Here is a 24,794-nt window from a genome sequence, read left to right as displayed (position 1 = left end):
GTCTGACCTTCTGAGAAGCCCAGAGAAAGAGATAACAGCCAATTTCCCAAGCAGGCCAGTTTAAATCTTTAATAGATGTAATAATGAAGTTCCCTCTGCTTTAATTCTTACACAAGAGAGACAGCCTGAAGTAACCTGATGTTAACTAATTGGTTATTTTTCTATTGTCCTGCTTCCCTGTCCCTACCTTACAAGGAAATTAACTTTGAATTGACCAGTCCACTTTTTATTCTTTGTTTCTGCTTTCTTCAGCCTTTTTCTGTCTATAAAACCTTTGTTATTTGTAATAGACTTTGGAGCACTTCCCTGACTCTATGTGGATGGTGTTTCCCAGTTGGCTCCTAATAAGCTTTACAAAATTATTTCTGCCTTGACAGCCTTAATTTTGGTTGACAATAGCCAATTGTTAGTCACATATGGAAATTCTACCCATGTCTTCCTCTACCTTCCTAGGGCTTTAAAGTTACAAGAGAAATAATCTAGGTTACTTTTGGTAGGTATCATATTTTGTTCCTTATCAAATCAGAAAAAATGAGTATAAGTTTAGTTGTAAGTATCCTCACATCATATACCTTTTAGTTAGTTATGTTTGATCCTCTTTGCCTCTCTGGGGGAATAAAAGTCCTGATACTATCTCTCTGTCTCCTATTCAAAGTAAAAGAACTGAAATCTACTGCCTTTTACCTTTGGAGTTGGAGATCTCCTTCAAAATGCCTATGATTTTTCTCTAGCAGGGGTCCTCAACTCATAGATAGGGCCAAATCTGCCCTACATATAGTTTTGATCAGCACACTGGGTTAAGAATTTTTGAATTGGAATTACTTTAGGTTTGCCAGGACTATTTCTTTAGTTTGCCACAGGTACTATTTCTATGTTATTACACATTGAGGGGCTTATTTTATTTCTTAGTCTTATTTGCCCTATTCTTCATTTATAAGGCTCTAGAAACTGGTTTTGATTTATCTCCATCTTGTAATCTTGTTTGCTTTTTATTTCCTTATTCCATTCTGAACCCTCAATCTCTTCTAAGAAATCACCATTAATGTTACTTCTTAGCAACATTTTAAAGTATAAACATGTGATTGATGGGTACCTCAGGTAAGCGTATAAGCAGGACACTTCCTGAAGTCTTGGAACAGTCCTTTTTCTTAAAGCTTAGGCACACTCTGTCTTAATTTGAACATCAGTCTTTTTTGGTCATGACAGATGTTTGCTTATTTGCCATTGTCCCCATGGCCAAGTTTAAGATTCAGTAAAGATCCCTCTACTTGGAGTCTGTATGTGGTACCAACAACTTTTAACAAACACAAAAGTAGTACATCAATTTCTGCAGTGTAATTGCCCACAATATTTAACCCATCTTCTGGCCTGTTTGCCTAGTTTGCTTGCTTATTGTTACTCTGTATACAGTGTGTTGATATCTTTCTAAGAACATATCAGGTGGTTCTTTTGACAAAATTTCTTGCTTGGGAATGAGTGGAATTTCTCTTGCCTGAATTAAGGAGAAATATAAATTGAGAACATTTCAAAGTAGAATAAACTAAAGTAACATTTTAATGCCATGAAATTTTGGGACTTAACTGAATCCATGATTATAATGCAAATGTGAATTTATAAATGATGTTGCTAAAGGAACTAAACTAAAAGCAGTTTTAAACTTCCTTAAGATTATTTTTAAATTTCTTTTTCTTTTGCAATCTCATTTCTACTCCTAATCTTTTTTCACATCATGGTCACCATGCCTTTATCTATATGTCAGGTTTTCTATAACTGAACTTAAAAAAAGTATATCTTGATTTATCCCAGTAAAATGACAAGAAATTGTTTGAAATGATTTCAAATGTAAGCCTTCTTTTAAAAATTTTTTCTTTAAAATAATTATTTAAAAACTACAAAATGTATATCTTCCCCTCCCGTTGACTTCTGTAATGAATGTAAACAAAATTTTAATGTCCTTTCAAAAACTTATTTAAATCATTATACATTAAGGGGAAGTACATTAAAATGAGTTCAGTGTATATGAGAATTGAACATCTATACTTTTATTTTAACTACATCATCCTTTCGTGGAAGGGGGAGGTTTGTTTTTATCCAGCACACTGTAACGAAACACTGACATATTTCAAATTCAAGTTTTTGGTTAAGTGAAACAGTAATTAAAGTGAATGAGGTTTGTTTGTTTGTTTGTTTGTTTAAATTGGGAATTATGTTGATTTCTAAAGCTTTTTATCACAAGGAATTCTGAACTTGCAAGACTTGAACTTTCTTGTGAAGTAGTTCTTAGGCTAGAGAAACCTTTCCTGTTCTGTGGCTTGGGTTAGTGTTTAGCTGTATTTTTAGTAACAGTCTTAACTCAGTAGCTATGTAAGCACTGAGTGAAGATGGAGTCACAGGGCAAACTGGGCTTGCTTCCCACAGGGAGGGCTGGGAGTTGAGCAGGAAGGAAGGCCTGTTCGGCAGTGCCTTGTGTGCAACTATGTCTGAGTAGGCAGCCGATAACACAATGTCTCCCTTGTACAAAGAAACTCTCTTAGTGAGATCTCAGATATGTGAGGAAAAAGTATTTGGGTAAGTGAAGAAGCCTGGGGTGTTTCAAAGAGATTCTTTTCGTGTTTTTGTGGTATTTGGATTTCAGGGAGTGTACTATTTGTTGCTGCAAAATACTGGCTTTGTTTTCAGTGGCATTTTAGACTTTCTGAACAAGCTCTACTGCAGACAGATTGAAGCATCTTACTTTCTAAAAATGTGAGCTTACTTTGAAAAATGTGGCTTGTTAGTGATAAAAAGTTAATTTGTGCTTTTTGAAATCAGTGAAAACTAATTGTGGCATTCATTTTTAGGAATGAGTTCTCTACTAGATTTAAAATGTACTTTTTCCTGTCATTTTCATTCTGAAATCAGAACCAACTTGTAATAGTGATGAAAACCATTTAAAACTGATAACTGGTGTTTAAAATGTATAATGTTGATTTCAAGGAGAATTTGCTTGTTTTAAAACAGTGAGGAAGTTAATTGTTTGCATATGTGACTGTGTTATAAAAGTATTATAATTTACTTCAGTTTGAATAAAAAGATAAAATTCAGTTTTCACTGAAAGAACTGGTTATTCTCTGGAAATCTTGATTTTATGTTTAGTTAGCATAAATGACTGGTATTTTTAGAATATTCCTTTTATATTTTCAGCAGATTTAATTATCAAGCTGTAGTTAACTTTTATAGAGTGTGTTCAATGTTTATAGTCTTTTGCTTTTGAATCTGTCTAGTGGAATGTGACAATATGAACCGCTTTGACCGACCAGACAGAAATGTTCGGCAGTCTCAGGAAGGATTTTGGAAAAGGCCACCCCAGAGGTGGAGTGGACAGGAACACTACCACCTCAGCCATCCTGACCACTATCATCACCATGGGAAAAGTGACTTGAGTAGGTGAGTACCATTCTAACTTAGGTTTCATTTTCTATCCTATGGTTTATTTTGAATCATAATTCTTCCTGGCCCCCCCCCAAAAAAAAACTGTTTTTGTCTGGTTTTTAGAGGCACTAGAAAACATTTCCAGTTACATGTAGTACTAATTGAAATAACATGTCTAATTCTTTCTTTTTGGCTCAAATTTTTTTCATTAGATTTATTATAAATATAAATATTTATATCTGCTATTTGGACTTTAAGTTGTGGTGTGATTTACTAGTTCTCATTTGGGAATGATTTAATGTTGATTTTGTTAAAGTTTATAATTTCTCTAAATAGCAGTGTGTAAAATTAATGCCAAGTGATTTGTCTTCTTTTAGTTGAAAATTTAAAATTCCACATGTACTGTTAGGAACAGAAGAAAGAAGGTACCATACAATGCTAGAAGTCTTTTCTCTTTTGAAGTACAAGATAGTCTTTGATCAGGCTGTATGTGTAATGGGGATCTGTAGTCATTCAAACCTGGGATCAAAACCTGGCCTGGCACAAATTAGCTTTGCATTCCTACAGAATTTATGTAACCCCTTCTACCTCAGTTTACCATCTGTAAAACATAGTTAATAATATCTTTTTCTCAGTGTTTGAGGATCAGGGAAAAAAAGTGCCTGAAACAGTGTCTGTTTTACAGTAGGCAACCAATGGCAGTTATTAACTTTTTTCCTTTCACTCTCTCATTTTACAAGGGATTTGAAGTCATTTTGGAGCACATTTACATTGCAAATGATAAAATTGGGATAAAGAAATAATGAAAGGAAAACATGTTCCCATACAGTTCCTAAAGGAAGAAAAAAAATTGTTTCTGAGATTTTCTGCAGCAACAGCAAAGAATAAAACTTGATCCATTACGAAGTGTATAGTGTGCGTAAGATAAAGAATATATTTCTCCTGAATTGATTTGCTTTTATGAGGAAAAAACCTGAGAGAAGTTGCCTGCATGAGTTCTTAGAAGGAGAATATCTTTTGATATGGTGGACAGGTCCCAGACAGCTTTCTAAAGTAAAAATGATGATAAATTTCTAAGTCTGTGTTTTAGTTGTGTTCTTCAGTGCAAGCTGTAAAGAATTCTAGTCCAAGTGAGAAAATGCAGTTCTTCAGTGGATCATGAAACAGCGAGGTCCAACTAAAAATCTTCTGTTGTTATAATTCAATGCAAGGATATAATTGAGAAGATCTAGAAGAATGCATGGAGTACATACCCTTCTGGGCATTATTTTGGCTGTTCTGTTTCTCACATCTGGGCTTCTGATAAGGAATGGACATCAGAGAATTGGTATTATCAGACAAGAACTTGATATAAAGGCAGTCTTCATTGACAGTAATGAAGGTTATGCTTCCCTAATCTTTGATAGTTTATAAAAAAGGTAAATTTAAGGCCAATTTATGAAAATTTAGAAACCTAACTAAAATATAACCATTGCTTACTCTTAAGATTTATTCATCTATTTAACAAATATTTATTGAGAACCTATAGTCATACACTGCTAAATTCTCAAGTTGGGATGAATTTGGAGTTGATGTGAAAGGTGAATGCTGTGGATTGGTAATGACTTCTTGGAACATTGTGTTTAAGATAATAAGAATTCTGCAGGTAGTGAGCTCAGGAGGAATCTTTGCACTTATCGGTTAAGATGAGATTCATATACCTGTTCAATCCCATATGAAGATAATTAGTGTATAGTACCTGCTGCCAGGATGCTCAGAGTCTAAGGCAGAGAAGGACATGTGGACAGTTATAATGCGAGGTAGTGCAGTGCAGTGACGATGAGTGCCGCAATGAGGAAATGTATGTGGGACTTCAGGAGCATGCAGTGACTAGTTTTTGTGTAGAATAGTGGAGTATAAAGGAAGTTACCATTGAACTGATTCTTTTTTTTTTTCTTGTCTATTTATTTTTTCTTAATTGACCCATGATAATTGTATATATTTATGGAATACAGTGTAATATTTGGGTATATTTATACAGTGTGCAGTGATCATAGCAGGGTTGAACTGTTTCTAAAATATGACTATAGAGATTGCAGAGAAATGATTACTATAGGAGGACGGTCTGTATTCCAAATGGAAAAAATGGCATGTGCAAAAGCATGTGTGGAAGGGTATGGCATTTTCAGAGAACTACTCTTAAGTTCACCATAGCTGGATTGCTGGGTCATATTGAGGAATAAGTAGATGTGATCTCTAACTCTAGATATCAGAACTATCATATATGCAGTTTAAGATAAAGGGTGGATGGCTTTTAGCTTAAAGTGAGACTCTTTTTCTTTCTTTTTTTTTTGGTGGCTGGCAGGTACAGGGATCGAACCCTGGGCTTGGTGTTATCAGCACCATGCTCTAACTGGCTGAGCTAACTGGACAGCCCTAAAGTGAGACTCTTAATCAGACTGTCCAAAATAGAATCTGGAGGTACAGTAGGCCTTCTGTATCTGCAAGTTCTGCATCCCTGTATTCAACCACCTGCAGGTCAAAAGTGTTTGGAAAAAATAAATAGCAATAAAACAATAAAAAAATACAAATAAAAAATAATACAGCGTAACAACTAAACAACTATTTATATAGCATTTACATTGTATTAGGTATTATTAGTAATCTAGAGATAATTTAAAGTATATGGGAGGATATGCACAGGTTATAAGCAAATACTACACTATTTTGTATAAGTGACTTGAGCATCTGCAGATTTTGGTATCCATGGGGGGTCCTAGAACCAATCCCCCCCCACTGATATTGAGTGATGACTGTATTCATCTCTGTCATTTGGAATGATCAAGCTGAAGCTGATTATAGTCAGCTGTCAGAAAAGTTAAGCAACATTTTCCAAAAACTGTTCCCTAGATGTCAATAGATGTAGCGAAGAGAGGTTCTCTGGTCAAATGAGTATGAGAATAAATAATAAAGTGGTTTTTTTATAAAACAGTGGATTCCATTGTGCCTTTAATGTATAAATGTACTATGATTTTGCAAAAAGTGGTAAAAAAATATATAGTCATTTACCAAAACATGATCACAAATCCGTTCTACACAGTGTAAAGGACTAACGATTTGTGGATCAGCTACACTGATGATTCTCAGGAGAGATAACTGCACAGCATTTTTAGGGGTCACTAATCTGGTTTACTTATCACAGAGTTTTCCAGCAAGTGGGCTTAGTCACACTGGTTTGTTGTGAATGGTTATAAGTTGACCAGTTTATTGATTTTCTCAAGGTTTAGGGTGGCTGTGCTGGGTTTGGGACATTAGATCCCCCAGAGTCAGTTATAAGGATGGATAGTACAAAAAGAAACTTCCTCCAAGACAAGCCTTACCCCAGCATACCTTAAAACTATTTTTTTCTCTCTATGCCTTAATACTAAAAAGGTTTGGATGTATTAACCCCGGGGCCTTTCTAATATTAAGTGTGCAAAGTCTCTGTTCCAATTGTATAACTTTTTGAGTGTTGGTTCCCTTTCCTCCCTGCCCCTCAATTCCCATCATTGTCATGGAAATTTATAAGATTATGTCTTATCCATACCTCAGGGGTGTTGAGAAGACTGGTGGTTGAGAACTACTGATCTACATTCTGTTATTATCTCATTGTAATACTGCTCTGTTTATTCTATACCTTCCTCTATGCTGTATGGAATTCTCTTACATCCTCACAGACTACCATCCTTGACCTCTTTGCCTACATTCTCTCCTGATTGTATCTGAAATCTATCCTTTAACCAAATGTACTACTTCCCCAGTAGCATTCTTACATGAAGGATTCTTATTTTCCAATCACCCTAGTACTTTGCTATTTAGAGGTGGGGGTCTCTGTCCTCATTCCTCATTGTCACTTCTAAACGAAGTATTCTTAAGTCCCTTTCTTTTGAGACTCAGGGCATTTCATCTCCTACTTCTTGGTCCCTACCCATAGCCCACAAAAAACCTGGCCCTTGGCTCACTTTCCCTTTTCCTTGTAAGTTTTGCTGCTGTCCTGAGTTACTCTGGCTCCTTAGTTCCTTTGGATTTCTGTATATACAAGATAGGTCATCTGAGAATAGTTTTACTTTTTCCTTTTCCATATAGAAACTTTTTTTTTTCTTTTGCTTAACTGCTCTGGTTAGAACCTCTGGTACAAAGCTGAATAGAACTGGTGAGAGCCAACAGATGTGTCTTTGTTTCTGATATTAGGGGAAAACATTCAGCCTTTTAAAGTATAATGTTGGCTGTGGGTTTTTCATAGAAACTCTTTATCAGTTTGAAGAAGTTCCCTTCTATTCATAGTTTGTTGAGATTTTTTTTTTTTTTTTTTTTGTCCTTTTTCGTGACCGGTAAGGGGAGCACAACCCTCGGTGTGGCGTTGCCCGCACAGCGCTCAGCCAGTGAGCGCACCGGCCATCCCTATATAGGATCCGAACCCGCGGCGGGAGCACCACTGCGCTCCCAGCACCACAGCGCTCCCAGCACCACACTCTCCCGAGTGAGCCACGCGGCTGGCCCTGTTGAGAATTTTTAATCATGAAAAGGTGTTGGATTTTGTCATATACTTTTTCTGTACCTATTGAGATAACCTTCCCCCCCCTTTATTCTATTAATGTGGTATGTTCCATTGATTTATTTTCAGATGTTGAACTGACCTTACATTTCTTGGATAAATCCCACTTGATCATGCTGCATAATCCTTTTATATATATTGCTCGATTCAACTTGCCTAGTGTTTTGTTGAGGATTTTTGTGTAAATATTTTTAAAGAAATTTTTGTTCTATAGTTTTCTTTTCCTGAGATGTCTTTGTCTGGATTTGGTATCAGGACAACATAGATTGAATTGGGAAGTGCTTCTTCCACTTGTGTTTTTGGGAAGACTTTGTGAAAGATTTTTGTTAGTTCTTCTTTGACTGTTTTGTAGATTTCAACAGTGAAGTCATTTGGGCCTGGGCTTTCCTTTGTGACAAGTTTTTTGATTACTAATTTAATCTCTATAGATGTTCTGTAAATGTCTGTTAGGTCTTGTTGGTGTATAGTGTTGCAAAAGTCTTCTATTTCTTTGTTGATTTTCTGCCTAGTTCTATCCATTATTGAAAGAGAGGTATTAAAGTCTCCAATTTCACTGTATCTTGTAGGGAAGGTCTGCTAGCAACAAATTCTCTCAGTTTTTGTTTATCTGTAAATGTTTTAATTTCTCCTTTATTTTGAAGGATAGTTTTGCTGCATACCTTTTGGAGTTCTTGGGTGACTTTTTTTCTTAGAACATTTTGACCACCATGCTTTCTGATGAGACATCAGCTATTAATCTTATTGAGCATGTCTTCCACAGGATGAGTCACTTTTTTCTTGCTGCATTAAGAATTCTCACTTTTTCTTTGCCTTTCAACAGTTAAATTATGTTTCTAGGTGTGTGTCTGTTTTAGTTGATCATGTCTGGAGTTTGTTGAACCTTGTGTGTGTGTGTGTGTGTGTGTGTGTGTAATGTTTTTCATTAAATTTGAGAAGTTTTTGGCTATTAATTCTTCAAGTTCTTTCTGCCCCTCCCCTCTCCACGCCTCCCTCTGTTCAATTAACTAAGGGAATTATATGAGCATCATTTCTTGCTGTCACAAAAATTTTGAAAAGGTAAATATAAATAATGTGGAAAATATTCAAATCAGATTTCTCCCTTTCCAGGATTTGTTGTTATGATTTATCTTTGTTGTTTAGTGACTTTTCTGGACCAATTCTGTAAAGTCCATATTTTGTATATTTGAAGTCTCTGCTTGGTTTGTTTAGTGGTCAGCTGATGATTGGACAGAGATTTCCTTAAATGTCTAAAATCAGTAAGCCTCCTGGCCTTGCCAAGGGGCTCTGTGTGTGTTTAGTCATACCTTCAACACCCTGGTAATCGGTTTGCAGCTCTGCCCTTGCCTTCACTTCCTGCTTACTCAGGGCCTCTCCGTCAGCCAATGGTGAAAGATTAGGGCTTTCTTAGGTATTTCCTTGGTACGTACACGTCCCACGTCTACATGTTTGTTTGGTCTTCTCTATTCCCAAGAATATATTAGAGCATTATAAAGCCTCCTGTGGACATCTCATTTCTTGGCTTTTCCTTTTACATTTTTTGGTTAGTTTCTTGTTTGTCCCATCTGCTATTATCAAGCAGCTGAGATTTTAAGCAATTGCCACTGATTTTTTTTTTTTTCAACCAATATACTATGGCTGTTCCAACTGAGGAAGCTCTGAATCAGCTCAGATAAAACAAGTACTGAGAATGGGCCTTTTCTAGGGAGCTGCCAGACAGTTCACATAGTAACAGTTTCTGTAAATGGTGCTTTTTGGACAGTTCCATACACATTTTCCCCCCATCCTCTAGTAACTGCTAGATTTCATAGCAACCATACTTGTAAGGCTCTTGGTTTTCAAGCTACCACAAAGCTAAGGAGATGGGCATGGCGATAAGATGAATTAAAATGCCACAAAGCTTGATGTTCTGACTGAGACTTATCAGTCTTTATTGAATAAATGCTCCTTGGTTGTTGCAAGCATTTAGTTGATTTCCAGAGTTCCAAAAAAGTTGGTTTTGACAAATATACCTGTGTTCTCAGTGCTCTTATGGAGGAGTGGATTTTTGGAGATATTTATTCTTCCATTTTGGACGTGGTTCTCTTCCTTCATTCATGCTTTTTTTTTTTTTTAACTAATAGATTTTATTTTCTAAAGCAGTTTTAGGGTTATAGAAATGTAGAGCAGAATGTACAAAGTTCCCATATATTCCCTCACCTTTTTTTGTACAGTTTCTCCTATTATTAACATCTTGCATTATTGAGGTGTATTTATTAGAATTGATGAGCCAATATTGATACTTTATTATTAACTAAAATCCATCATTTACGTTAGGGTTCACTCTATGTTGTACATTCTGTGGGCTTTCACAAATATATAATGACACGTATCTACCATTACAGTGTCATATAGAATATAGTTTCAGTGCCCTTGAAATACTGTGTGCTCTGTATATTCATCTTTCTCCCCCCCCTTCCCCCCTGAACTCCTGCAACCACTGATCTTTTTGCTATCTCCCCAAGTTTTGCTTTTTCTAGAATGCCATATAGCTGGAAATATACAGTATATAGCCTTTACGTATTGGCTTCTTTCACTTAGCAATATGCATTTAAGGTTCCTCTACATTTTTTTGTGGCTTTTGATAGCTCACATTTTTATTGCTGAATAAAATTCCATTGTATGGATATATCACAGTTTCTTAATTCACTCATCTAATGAAGGATATCTTGGTTGCTTTCAAGTTTTAGCAGGTATGAATAAAACTTCTTTAAACACTTAGGTACAGGTTTTTGCATGGATGTAAGTTTTAAACCCATTTTGGTAAATATCAAGGGACACTAGTGCTGTATCTTATGGGAAGCAATATGTTTAACTTGGTAAGAAACTGCCAACTGTCTTCCAAAGTGGCTGTACCATTTTACACTCTTACCAGCAATGAATGAGAGCTCCTGTTGCTCCACAACCTCAACAGCATTTGTTAATAGGCTTTGGACATTAATTATTAGGTATGTAGTGGTATCTTGTTTTAATTTGTAATTCCCTAATAATATATAATGTTGAATGTTTTTTCACATGCCTATTTGCCATCTGTGACCTTCTTTGGTGAGGTGTCTGTTCAGATCTTTGCTCATTTATATATTGGATTATTTGTTCTCTCATGTTGAGTTTTAAGAGTTCTTCGTATTTTAGATAACAGTCCTTTATCAGATATATGTTTTGCAGATATTTTCTCCCAGTCTGTGGCTTGTCTTATTCTCTTAATGGAGTTATTCGCAGAGGAGATTTAAAAAAATTTTTGAAGTTCAACATCCATTTTTCCTTTTGTGGATTGCACTTTTTGTGTTGTGTCTAAACACTCTTTGCCAAATCCAAGATCACCTAGAATATCTCCCTTTTTATATTGTAGGAATTTTACAGTTTTGTATTTTACGTTTAGGTCTTTAATCCATTTTGAGTTAATTTTTGTGAAAGGTTGAAGGTGATTTCTTTTGTCTGTGGATGCCCAGTTGTTTCAGTCCCATTTGTTGAAAAGACTATCCTTTCTCTGTTGAATTGCCTTTACTGCTTTGTCAAAGATCAGTTGACCATATTATGCGAGTCTATTTCTCAGCTCTCCGTTATGTTCAATTGATCTGTTTGTCTGTTCTTTCACCAATGCCATGCTGTCTTCATTATGGTAGCTTTATATAATAAGTCTTTATATAATAAGCTTTATATAATAAGTCTTGAAGTCAGAGTCAGTCCTCCAACTTTCGTTGTCTTCCTTAATACTGTATTGGCTATTCTGGGTCTTTTGCCTGTTCATAGAAACTTTAGAATCACTTTGTCAATATCTACAAAATAACTTGCTGGAATTTTGGTTAGGGTTGTGTTGAATCTAGCATTTAAAAAAATATAGCCACAAATGTGCATATATTTAAGTTTTAATATAAAGTTTTTATTAATGTGAGAAAAGAAATACTAAAGATTTGGTGAAATTAAAATTGTGAGTTAGATTAGGTAAGAAATTAAAAAGAAAAATCTCTGTCTCACACAGCTACACAGACATCTGCACTCACAGTCTAACCTATGTATCACATACTTTAAGATTGGCACAAAACCACACATTTAGTAATCAAGATATTCTGTTGGAAGTGGGGAAGGATAAAGTTATTTGGAAGCGTACGGATGTAGCCATGTGGGGAGATTCCTTTAAAACTACAGTAAATGATTATGCACCCATGTGATTTTTTAGGTTTGTGGTTTTAATATCAGATGCTGCTGCTGTATGTGGATTCAGTTTAAATGTGTTTAAAGAAAATGATACTTTAAAAAGATTCCTTTCTGCAGTTTGTCTGCATCCTGTTTTTTCCTGTTGATTTTATTGGTTGTACTTTCAGGATAATGTTAGGTAATATTGGTGATAGTGGACATTTCTTTCTCATGCTTTTCTAGCCACTGAACTCATTTTTGCCTCGACCCATATCCCTATTAGTTCATATCAACCAGCCTGCCAGGACTGTGATAGTCTACATAGATTCTCTTTTCATTAATGTACCATTGTTTTAAGGAATCCACATCATAGCAGCTTACAGTTTTGCTTTTGCTACGTAATTTTTCTGCTAGAAATCCATTACTGTTAAAATTTATACACACATACAGATTTATACCTGTCAACTTAGTATGGGATGTTATGGCCCGCAGTTCCTCTTTTTCTCATGTTTATTCCTTTCAGCCTCTTTATGCCTTTGTCCTTGGATTCGTGCCTTTGGTCTTAGAAAGTGATTTTTACCTCCCATTCTTTTTCTAAGATTTAGTTTCTCATGTGTGAACTACATCATTTTCTCAGAATCTAAAATCTCAAAATCTTCATTAGCTTTCTATCCTATGTTCCCCACCCTCTGACATCGTCATAGTCTCCTTTTGTTTTCTGAGAATAACCTTGGTTATATATTTGCCTTCTGTTCCATCTTTGTCTCTTTCTGCTTCTTAGCCTTCTCAGTTATATTTATTTTTTTCCAGTAAATGCTCCTCCAGTGGTTTTATGTTTTATTTATTGTCAGATGGTTTAGCAATGAATATACAGATTTAAAGCAAATTTGTCAATATTTTAATAGTCAGTAAATATAGGTGAAGTTTATGGTTGATCATTGTAGTATTCTTCTGACATTTGTTTTAAATTTTTTTCAATAAAAAGAAGTTTGAAATTATTAATAATAACAATCATAATGCAATACTAATTGTTTATTTAATATTTACTGTATGTCATGCTCTGTTCCAAGCACTGTAACATACAAGAGTACTTCAAAAGTTCATGTAATATTTGTATTATCTTTCACTTCTATTTTTCCACAAACTTTTTAAAGTATCGTCATATATTACCTCATTTAATTCCTATTCCAATCTAATAAGGTAAGTACAGCTATTATCCCCCATTTTATAGATGAGGAAAGTGAATCACAGAGAGGATAAGTAACTTGGTCTTTGTATTATATATCTAGTAAATGACAGCTGAGATTTGAACTCAGATGATCTATGCAGGTAATATAACAATGTATAAAATATGGCTCTATTTTCAAATGGTTTACAATCCAATTAGAATTGATAAGTATATATTTTTCCTTAATTTATGCAGTAAAATAAATTAAGAATCATAAAATGGTAGTTTTGTCTAGTTGAGGGGATCAGAAAGGGCTTCTGAAGGAAGTAGCATTTCATTACTAGGAGAAGGTACAAGTTTAGTTTAGAATCTCATGGTGGAAATATTTGAATGCAACCTAAGGCGTAAGAACTTTATTCAGCAGGCGGTGGAGACACTGAGAGTTAAAGAAACTATGGCCCAAATGTATTAAGTATTTTTAATAGCTAGTTACTGTCTACTATGATTTACACCTAAATTTGAGGCCAGAGCTGGCTCTTTAATCTAATTGGCTTTTCTAGAGGCCAGTTCTTTGTGTGCATAGTTAGTGAGTCTTTAAGACTTGTTGACTCTTCTCTTCAAATATTTTTAACTCATTAGTTCCACACATTTGGTTCACATTTATGTTAACCTAAAATGTAAGTTGTATTTCCTACCTTATTCTCATGCTATATAGACTGCCGACCACTCTCCTTCAGTATCTTTTGTCTCTAATTTTTCTTTTACTCACTTGGCACGATTTTAACTTGATTATTAACTGGGACTATTTTTAATGTGACCATTTCCAGATTTTAATTCTAAAGCAGTGCTTTTGTCATGTCACAACAGAATTTTAGAATCTCAAAGATATGAATGCTTTAAAAAAATCCTAGTGGTGGGCCGAGCCCGTGGCGCACTTGGTAGAGTGCTGCGCTGGGAGCGCGGCGACTCTCCCGCCGCGGGTTCGGATCCCATATAGGAATGGCCAGTGCGCTCACTGGCTGAGTGCTGGTCACAAAAAAGACAAAAAAAAAAAAAAAAAAAAATCCTAGTGGTTAAAATTTGTGCTCCTTACCCATTCAGTACAAAAACAAATAAAGCCCAGATACAAAGGAAAAGAATATACAGTATGCCTCTTCATGGAGTTTATAATTTGGCATGGATTGTAAACAAACACAGTATACTGTGATAAATGGTATAGTGGGACACAGTGCAGGACTCTGTAAGGACTGCTATGGAAGTGTCAACTCCTGATTTAGTGGATTAAGAAAACTTTTGCTGAAGAAGTGCCAAATAACTTAACGTGAGGAGTTATTCAGTTCATGTATGCAGTGGAGAGGAGGATGGGTAGATTGGCATAAACTAAAGAGAGGTTGAGACGTGCATTTGGAGATGAGAGAGATTGTAGCATGCTTTGGAAATCTCAGGTAATTAGCTATGGATTAAGAAGTCACTCTGAGGGGTGTTGTGGGAAAAAGCTGAAGAATAAATTGGATTCAAGCTATCTGTGGCATCATAAGCCACATTTGAGTCTCCTTGTCCCTGGAAAACATGTCTTGTACTTTGTGCCTTTACTTTTTTTTTTTTTTTTTTTGGGAAACTTTAGCATTTCATTTCAGTCATACCCAAACCTCATACTCATCCTAAATTTTTCCTACCCAGGAAAATTTCCCAAAGTATGTTAACCTTTTTCTCTTAAAATATAACTCTTTTTATCTCTAATGTTCATTCACTAGGTGATTCTTTATTTTTGTCTTAACTCTTTTTATAGCTTTTTATTACTGTAATTTATCAGTCCATGTCTAGATTGTACATCCAGCCAATCATGGATAAGTAAATTCATACTAATTAATTTATCAGTATTTGAAATTTAATAATTCAGCAATATTTTGAACCAGTAAAATAAAGCAGAATGATATGGGACTAAATTAATTTCTTAGTTATGGATCAGCAACTTAAAAATTCTTAAAAAAAAAAAAAGAAAGGCCTGAAATACTTATGAGAAATAGTTTCAGAGAAAAATAATCTTGTGAAAATCAACCTCATTGAATATGGAGAATTCAGAGACATAGGGATGTTTGTTAAAAGCTTGAAAATTTAGTAGAAACCATTTTTCTACCTTTTTAAAATGGTTGAAATTTAATGTATTGTGACTTCTGCAAATTTATGCATTATGAATTTAATCCTGACATGTTAAAGTGTTGGAGAGAACACTTTTTCAGTTGTTATTTTAAATATTGGTATTTCACATATATAATAAGTTCTTGTCATAATTTGAGTAATTTTTAAAAATTGCTGTAGCCATGACTTCTCATTAAGATACTTTTTTTTACTCCCATGAAACACATTATCCTTAATTTTTTGTTCTTATTCAACATGTATATTATTGTGTGAAACTGAAGAGAAGTCTAAAATTGTTTTAAAGTAGATTTTTTTAATGCAGTTTAAGATTAGGGAATATGTGGTGTATATAAGACTTTTATAAAACCTTGTTTAATCTTTATTGGAAAGGATGATTTATCAACAGTGTAAAAACAAATGAAAGGAAATAGCAGTTTATCTGTCATAACTGCCTGCTGGAACTTTCAAGAAATGGGAGTCCAAGGGTGTGTCCAAACTGGGAATTAATGTGGGTAACAAAGTTACAGGGCTAGAAAAGGCAGTTTAAGAGGCCAAGCAAAGTCAAAAGCTGAAGATCAGGAAATCAGTGCAGAAAAGGAAGAATAAGTATAATTTTTTCCTCTTAAGCCTTTTCTAGAGTATTTTGTTTCTATTCTGGTTCCTAAGGAAGAAAGTTTGTTCAACCAAAGCGTAAAATACACAAAAAGGGCGGTGGGGGGGGTGCCGTACAGAAGATAATTGTTTTAATAACAACTAGAGCTGATTGCATGTTTCAGTGGAAACACATTCAGCGACTGAGGTGAGTACAAGTCAAAAGCTTTGCGATAACGTTATGATTTGTCATAATCTCTGCTGTAATTTCATTACCTGTATTTCTTTCTGAAATTATATAATGTATCTTTCCCCTCCACCTTCTTCCCCTGCCCTTGCAGAGGCTCTCCCTATAGAGAATCTCCTTTGGGTCATTTTGAAAGCTATGGATGGACCCCCTTTTTCCAGGCTCAGAAGATGTTTGTAGATGTACCAGAAAATACAGTGATACTGGATGAGATGACCCTCCGGCACATGGTCCAGGATTGCACTTCGGTAAAAACTCAGTTGCTCAAACTGAAACGTCTGCTGCATCAGGTGAGTACGGAAAGAACATTTCCATTTCTGATATTTTGAATTGCAAAAGAGTTGTTTGCTTTTTTCTTTTTTTTTTAAAGTTACTTGGTTTCTAATGTCTACTTAGATTTCTGTAGAAATAATGCTTGTAAATAGTACATAATAGAAACTTTTGTGGGAGAAAAATATGGGATTTTGCATTATGGTCTCAAAGCACAGTTTCCAGCATTTATGAGCTGTGTGATATTTGGTAAGCCATTCTCTTTGCTTGTTTTCTCATTTTTGTAGTATCTGCATTTTAAGGTTGTTGAGATAATTAGAAATAGTAGTTGTAAACTGAGCAATCTAATATGTGAAACATAGCAGGCATTCAGTAATCAGTAGCTGCTGCTATAATTTCAGCTAAATGAGAAATAAGAAACAGGAGTTATTAGTTACATGTGATAGTCATATAATATAATTTTTGTTTGGTACCTTCAAGTTTAATCTTTTCCGGTCCTCTCATTTTTTTTTTTTTTTTTTTTGAGAAAATATTGACTCACAGCAGTGATACAGCTTGTTCAAAGTCACAGGATGAGCTGATGGTAGAACCTGGCTTCTGATACAGTAGTACTTTCTTTTTTAAGCATTTAGCATTTACAGACAAGGTCAGTTGCATAGGAGAAAACCAAGAAATAAAATACTAATCTTAAATCACACATATCTTTGGTTTGGTTTTAAATCTATATTTGTATTTTGTATACTAGCCAAATTTAGTTTAAAACTATGGTTGAGAAAGAACGACCTGACTTTTCTTTACTACTCACTTTCTTTTTTGCATCACTTTCCTCAGGATTGTATATTTTAGCTTCATATGAGCAGGGAACAAGTCTTAGAATTTCTGGTGGCCATCAGAACAAAACTCATGGTATATGCCCAGTGAAGGGTGGTTGATGTGAAATATTGATCCTGTGTTAATAATGACAGTATAACTATTCTATTAAAGTCATGTAAATTATTTTATATTACTTGGTTATGGATTTTTTTTTTTTTTTTTACTACTTCTCCCTATTCTTGTGGGTAGTTGACTACCTTTTGAAAACAAACTTTTTTAAAAATTAAAAAAAAATTTTTTAATAAGTACATTCTAGGGTGTTGGGGGAGGAGGGGATAAGGTGGGTACAGGGCTGGCACACAGCTGGCTCCATTGCTGGCCTGATTGCAGCTGGAGGATGGGGCTAAAGTCTTTGGTCCCCTATCTCAGGACCCTGGGGGCTTCTGGTTCTGTTGCTGGCCTGGTTGTGGTCAGCCGTGGACATGGCTGAGGCCCTCAGCCCCCCATTGCAGGACGCCGGGGGCTTCTGCTCTGGCTCTGGCTCTGGCTCTATCTTTGGCCTTGAAAAGAAACTTTTCTGTGCTAAGGCTGGGGACAAGAAAATGGAGGATTCTTCTCAAATCTGTGATTCCTGGAGTCCTTCCAAGGCTGAAAGATATTCTGTGATTGAAATATTCAGCCATAGAGCTTACAGCAGTTGATGGAGTTGTTGGAGATTCATGTACTGTGAAATTTTCATGTTATTTCTGTGATTATTTTCTTTCCTCATTTTCTCTGTTATCTTTCTCTAATTTTTAGGAATCAGAAACTAGAGGTTCTGAATTGAATTTCTTTATCTTTTATTTATTTATTTTATATTTTCCTTTTCTTTGGGTTTGATTATGTTTTCTGGTATATTCCCTCAACTTTATATTCTAGCTCTCAGCTTTTATTTAACTCTCATGGCAATTATATTTTCAGTTCCCAAGAAGTATTTATTGATTGTATACTGTTTCTTATTCTTATCATTTAATTATTGTTTTTTCAGGAACTATATTGAGTAGAAAGTTTTTTTTTTTTTCTGTTTTATTAAGAAATAAAACAAAAAATCTGGTTCCCTGCATTCTTTCTCTTTCTAAAGGGTCATTTTGTTCTTTATTTTGTTTTCTCTTTATTTTGGAATATTTCTTCAACTATATAATGATTCTTTGTTGTTTATTAAGATTTCAGAGTGAGGAACTAAAAAGTTGATTCAGTACTCTTTGTACATGGGCTGGACTTGTCAACCTGCTGTTTTCAATTTATGGTGATGGATATATGTCGGAGGAACTTCAACACTTACTAAGTGAAGAAGTTTTCCTTCTGAGGTGGTTGTAGTTTCCCAGAGAAGAAACCTCTTAGTTTTTCCTTGGAAAATAAAGGTAGAAGACTGGGAGTATGTTCATTCCTTATGCAGATTTTCAAGTAATTCCCACAGTTTTAACCTGAAAGGGTCATACACTTTATCTTTTTCTGCATCTAGAAAAACATGTGATAGAAGAATAAGAAAGGAAGAAACCAGACATATTCAGAATGTTGGACATTTCTGTAGGAAAAGCAGTGCAATCTCTTTAGCTTGTTAATATTACTAAAAAAGATGGTTGGGGGGAAGTGACAGTGCTACGTTAAAATAAATGCAAGGAACAACTAGATGCAGTGTGAGATTTGGACTTGGGTATTGGTTTGGATAGATCAGCTATAAAGAACAGTTGGGGAAATCTGAATATGGCCTATACAAGGAGACTGAAATTTACTGAAATGGAAGGGTGGAGATTATTAACTGAAGAAAGCAGGTTTTAAAGTAGTATGTACATTATGATCATGTATCTGTGTCTATATGTGTATCTATATATCTCCAGAAGGATATGCTATAAGGTATAAATAGTGATGATACCTCGATGGTGAGAATGTGATATCTTTTTTTTCTCTACATTTTCTAATTTTTAATTTTTCACAATGCACATTCACTGTTTCTGAAAGATAAAGGTTATTTTTAAAACTACGTGTGCTATTCAAAGATCAATTAATAACTGGATATGTTTAAAATATAGGGTACTAGAGAGGAGGCTTGAATGCTAGATAGACTTAGGGCAGATGGTAAAGGGCTCTTGTGCTACAACAGGAGCGTTGGCATTATTCTGTTAGCAGTAGTAAGCCAGATGAGTCACTTGGCCAAGTTGGTATTTCAAAAATATTACTTGAAGGGATTCGTGGAAAATGAATAGCAGAGAAATGACTTAAATCATAGTATTTCAGACATCCAAATTTTAGGCTAAAGTTCTTAAATTAATTACTTTGAATATACTTGAATTTTAGTGCTTTTTAAATGCATATGTCTTAAAGATTTGTGTATGTAAAACTTTTCTAGAAAGGTCATGTATTACATACTGGGCATTCTTCTAGGTTTTCTGATATACATTATCTCTAGTCCGTGAAAAGTAGGTGATATTGGCTTCATCTCGTAATTGAAGAAGGTGTGGCTCAGAAGCTTTATTAGTGATAAAATCAGGATTTTGTACCCCAATCTGTATGATTCCAAAGCCTGTTGCACACAATGGTGTTCTAGGAGATAGCTTGGGGGACAACAGAGAGGGGAGAGTGTGAAGGTTGCTTCCATCACTCTCCTTATGGTCATTACGCATACCCTCAGCCAAACCCAGACAATGGGACCTTTATTTTATTAAATATCCTCTGATTAAGAGTTCACTTGAACAAAATTCTCACTGAACACAACATTTTAAACATCGTAAACCATTATATTTGGCCTTTGATCCATTTTTTGTTATATTCAGCTGAAGATTACTTTAGTTTAAACAGTACTTTTGTGTGCCTCGTTCAGTCATCATAACAATAGTGATCCATTTTAATGGTCAGAAAACTGAGACTGAGATTTAATTGCTTTTCTCAAAGTCACTCAGTTCAATATTAATGTAGAGTGCATTTTAAACCTAGGACTTTTGAATTATTTTAGCTTAACACCTCTGCATATATTATTGTCTAATTTAGAGATTAAATTTTTTTTTTTTTAGTGAAACATGATTGTATATATCTCTTTGGTACCACATTGAATATCAATGCCTGTGTGCAATATGTGATGCTCAAATCAGGATAATTAGTGTATTCAGCATTATACAACATAATAATTTTTTGTGACCGTTTACCAGTTTTTCACTAAACACCTTTTTCTTTCCACATTTCCCACCTCAGGTAACTTCAGTTCTGTTCTCTCCTTTTGAAAGTTCAGTGTATTATTGTGACTACTGTATCTTTCTTTCTTTCTTTCTTTCTTTTAAAAAAAATTATTTGCTTATTTGTCTTCTTTAGCTCAAACTTATGAGTGAGAACATGCACTATTTCTCTTTCTGTTCCTGACTTATTTCTCTTAACATGATTTTTCTCTAAGTTTATCTATGTTGCTGCGAGTGGCAGAATTTCATTCATTTTTGTTGTAGAATAGTATTCCACTGTGTAAATATACCACATTTTCCTTTTCCAATTGTCCATTGATAGACATTTAGGTTGTTTCCAACTCTTGCCTATTGTCAGTAGAACTATGATAAACATGGGAGTGCAGATATCCCTTCAACATGATGATTTCCATTCCTTTGGGTATATTACCAGTAGCAGGATTGCCGGATTGTATGGCAGTTCTATCTGTAGTTGCTTGAGGAACCTCCATACTGTTTTCCGTAAAGGCTGCAATAAATTACAGTCCCACTAGCTACGTAGGAGGGTTCACCTTATTCTGTATCCTCGCCAGCATTTGTTGTTCTGTTTTTGGTAACAGTCTAAGTGGCATGAGATGATATCTAAGTGTGGTTTTGATTTCCATTTCCCTGATGCTTAGTGATCCTGAGCATTTTTTCATGTCTGTTAGCCATTTATATATCTGCCTTTGAGAAATGCCTTCAGCTCCTTTGCTCATTTTTTAACTGGGTTACTTGTTTTTTTATTGTTAAGTTGTTCGAGTTCCTTGTATATTCTGGATATTAATTCCTTGTGGGATGCATGGTTTGCAGATGTTTTCTCCCATTCTGCTGGTTGCCTCTTTGCTGTTAATTGTTTCTTTTTCTGTGCAGAAGCTATTTAGTTTGATATAATCCAATTTGTTCATTTTTTCTTTTGTTGCCTGAGCTTTTGGCATCTTATTCATAAAATCTCGGCCCATTCCTACTTCCTGAAGTGTTTCCCCTGTGTTTCTTTCAGTAGTTTTATAGTTTCAGGTCTTATATTTAAGTCTTTAACCCATTTTGAGCCTATTTTGATATATGGCAAGAGGTATGGGTCTACTATCATTTTCTACTTATGGATGTCCAGTTTTCCTAGCACCATTTATTAAAGAGGCAATCTTTTTTTTTTTGAAGACTTAATATTAATTCTTTATTATTTTAAATGCTTACCATGTAAAATATCTGTTCTTTGGACAATTTACACTTATAATTTTGATATGAAACTGAGATAAAGCTTCACTATTTTAGTGAAAACTGCTCAACTAACAATTCCTTTTTGCCAGACCTATTTTTGAAAAGACATGTTTCTGCTTCTTAAAAGTTTCAGTTTATGTATTTAGTTTTAGTTTATAGGCATCAGTTTTATGGAAACATGTTAAGAAGGTTGTAAAGTTGGTTGTTAAGTACATGAAATATATTGTGAAGAAATTTTTCTTTTATTAAGTTTATTAATATTACTTTTTTTTTTTTTTTTACATTCTATGATGTTGTTGCAAAGCAGTTGAGGGTGAGGGTGAGAAAGGAAAGGGGAAAGAAATAGTGTGGGAGAAGGAGGAAGGAGGAAGAGCAGGGTTGAGGACTGTGGCACCCCCCTCGTTCCTGCCTGGGAGACCAGGGGGCTTCCAGCAGTGGCTTGGTCATTGCTGGGCAGGGTGCAGATGTCAGAGGGGTGTGGCTGAAGCCCTTGCCCCACCAGCACTCCAGCTTGGGAGCCCAGAGCACTTCCTGTGGTGGCTTGGTGTTCGTTGCTGGGCTGGTTGTGAGTGTTGGGGTGTGTGTGGCCAAGGCACTTGGCCCCCCACCATTCTGGTGTGGGAGAGCTTGGGGCGCTTCCTGCCGTGGCTAAGTGGTTGTTACTGGCAGATTGCAGGTATTGGTGGGGCATGGCTGAGGCCCTTGGCCCCCCACCCTTGTGACTGGTTGCATGTGTTGGGGGGCATGGCTGAGGCCCCCAGTCCTCTCCCCTCCCTGGCTTGGTAGCCCAAGGGACATCCGGTCCTTCTAGGTTTTGTAGGTTTTCTTTGGTGATGAGAAACCTTTGCTAGTTAATGTCAAACTTTGTCTCTGGTCTGTGGGTATTTTGTTTTTTCTTTCATTTCCGTGTTGGATTATTAAATGCTGTTCCTACCACTTAAACAATGCACTGGAGCTAATTTGTTGTCCTTTGCTTACTTCTAAAATGGGGGAACTTCCTGTGGGCTCTGTGGTTGAGTTAAATTGTTGCTTTGCTGCTGATTACCTGGGGAAAGCTTTTTGTGCAGCTCAGGTTTTAATGGTTGACTTTATAGGTGCTTCTGGGATTCATGAGGTCCAGTACACCTGAGTTGTTTAGAAACTCTAGTCTGGGCCTGAGTCTTTTCAGTGATCTGTATCCCCAGTAGTTCTATATTCCTGACCAGTCTCCACTGAGTGGTCCTTTGCGGATTTGGAGGCAGATCAGCTGTCCTTGCTGTGCCCCAGTGCTTTCCCAGTGGGCCTGTCTCCCCTTCCGCCATTCTCCAAACACTTCCCATGGGATAGGCCATGCACTGGTCCTTTATGGTGACTCACTGGCCTCTGAGTGGCTCTTTTTTTTCAGCCGTTGTGGGTCCACGGGAACCCTATTAGTAGTCTTGCTGGCCTGGGGGCCACCAAGGCCCTATTCTCCCCTGCAGCCTCCAAGCAACTCCTGGGCACAGCTGCAGCTTTTGCCAACTCTTGCTTTGTGCACTCACCAGCTCCAGCCTTGAAGTGGCCAGGGCATGAAACAGAGTGGTGCTTTCTTTCATTGTGGCTTCTCCCACCTTCATGCACTCCATAGGTCTCTCCTCTTCTTCCCTTGAGTTCTAACAGCCCTAGCTTGGCTATCATTGCTTTTTAATAGTTGTAAATTGGTTGATTTGTGGGAGAGAGTGACGGTAGGGACCATCTATTCTGCTATGTTGACTGGAAGCCCCAAAGAGGCAATTTTTTACCCAATGTATGTTCTTGGTTCCTTGGTCAAAGATCAGTTGGTAGTATTTGGGTTGATTTCTGGGTTCTTTGTTCTCTTCCATTGGTCCAAGTGTCTGTTTTAATGCTAGTACCATGCTGTTTTGGTTACTATAGCTTTGTAGTATAATTTGGGGTCAGGTAGTGTAATGCCTACAGCTTTTTTTCTTTTTGCTCAGGATTGTTCTATTTGGGGTCTTTTGTTCCATATGAATGTTAGGATTTTTTTTCTGTTTCTGTGATGAATATCACTGGTATTTTGATGGGAATTGCATTGAATCTGTAAATCACTTTGGGTCGTATGGACATTTTCACAGTGTAAACTCTTGCAATCCAAGAGGATGTAATGTCTTTTTCATGTTTTTGTGTCCTCTTTAATTTCCTTCAGCAGTGATTTGTAGTTCTCCTTGTAGATCTTTCACCTCCTTGGTAAAATTTATTCCTAGGGTTTTTTTTGTTTTTTGGGGGGTTTTTTTGGTGACTATTGTAAATGCGCTTGTGTTCTTGATTTCTTTTTCTGATAGTTCGTACCTGGGTGTTTTTTTGTTGGGAGACTGCTGATTACTGCTTCAGTATTGTTGCTTGTTGTTGGTCGCTTCAGGTTTCTCCTTCTTTTTGGCTTAGTTTCAGTAGTTTGTATGTGTCCAGAAGTTTATCCATTTCCTCCAGGTTTTCAAATTTGTTGGTGTATAGTTGCCTATAAAAGTGCCTAATGATTTTTTGTATTTCTCTGGTATTGGTTGTAATGTCTCCTCTTTCATTTCTGATTTTTGTTATTTGAGTCTTCTCTCTTCTTTTTATAGTTAGCCTAGCTAATCGTTTGTCTATTTGTTTATCTTCTCAAAAAACCAACTTTTTGCTTCATTCATCTTTTGTATCATTTTGGGGTATTCTATTTCATTTAGTTCTGCTGTGATCTTTATTATTTCTTTCCAGGTACTAATTTTTATTGGATTATTCTTGTTTTTCTAGTTCTTTGAATTGCAGCATTAGATTATTTATTTGAGATCTCTCTATTCTTTTTATCTAAGCATTTATTTCAATAAACTTCCTTCTTAGTACTGCTTTTGCTGTATTCCACAGGTTTTGGTTTTATGTGTCTTTAGTTTTATTAGTTTCAAGACATTTTTTGATTTCCTGTTTAATTTCTTCTTGGAGGCATTTTGTTTAATTTCCATGTGTTTGCATAGTTTC

At 35.7% G+C, this 24,794-nt stretch overlaps 1 protein-coding gene across 5 annotated transcripts in view; it reads left to right on the top strand.

Moving 5' to 3' along the window:
* The window catches only part of CCSER2 (coiled-coil serine rich protein 2), a 215,429-nt gene that overhangs the window by 107,808 nt on the left and 82,827 nt on the right, over positions 1-24,794 (top strand). For 4 of the 5 annotated variants that reach the window (XM_063085363.1, XM_063085364.1, XM_063085366.1 and 1 more), the window contains 2 exons: positions 3,264-3,426; positions 16,394-16,589. In XM_063085363.1, the coding sequence (XP_062941433.1) occupies positions 3,264-3,426; positions 16,394-16,589 (359 nt within the window). Of the gene's footprint in view, positions 1-2,442; positions 2,569-3,263; positions 3,427-16,393; positions 16,590-24,794 lie in introns of those variants that run through there. The other variant, XM_063085367.1, reaches the window with a different exon arrangement.

This window comes from Cynocephalus volans, chromosome 2 (genome assembly GCF_027409185.1).
Source record: "Cynocephalus volans isolate mCynVol1 chromosome 2, mCynVol1.pri, whole genome shotgun sequence".
NCBI classification, from domain to species: Eukaryota; Metazoa; Chordata; class Mammalia; order Dermoptera; family Cynocephalidae; genus Cynocephalus; species Cynocephalus volans.
Note: the sequence above shows the minus strand (reverse complement) of the source record. Positions and strands in the feature narration are given on the sequence as shown.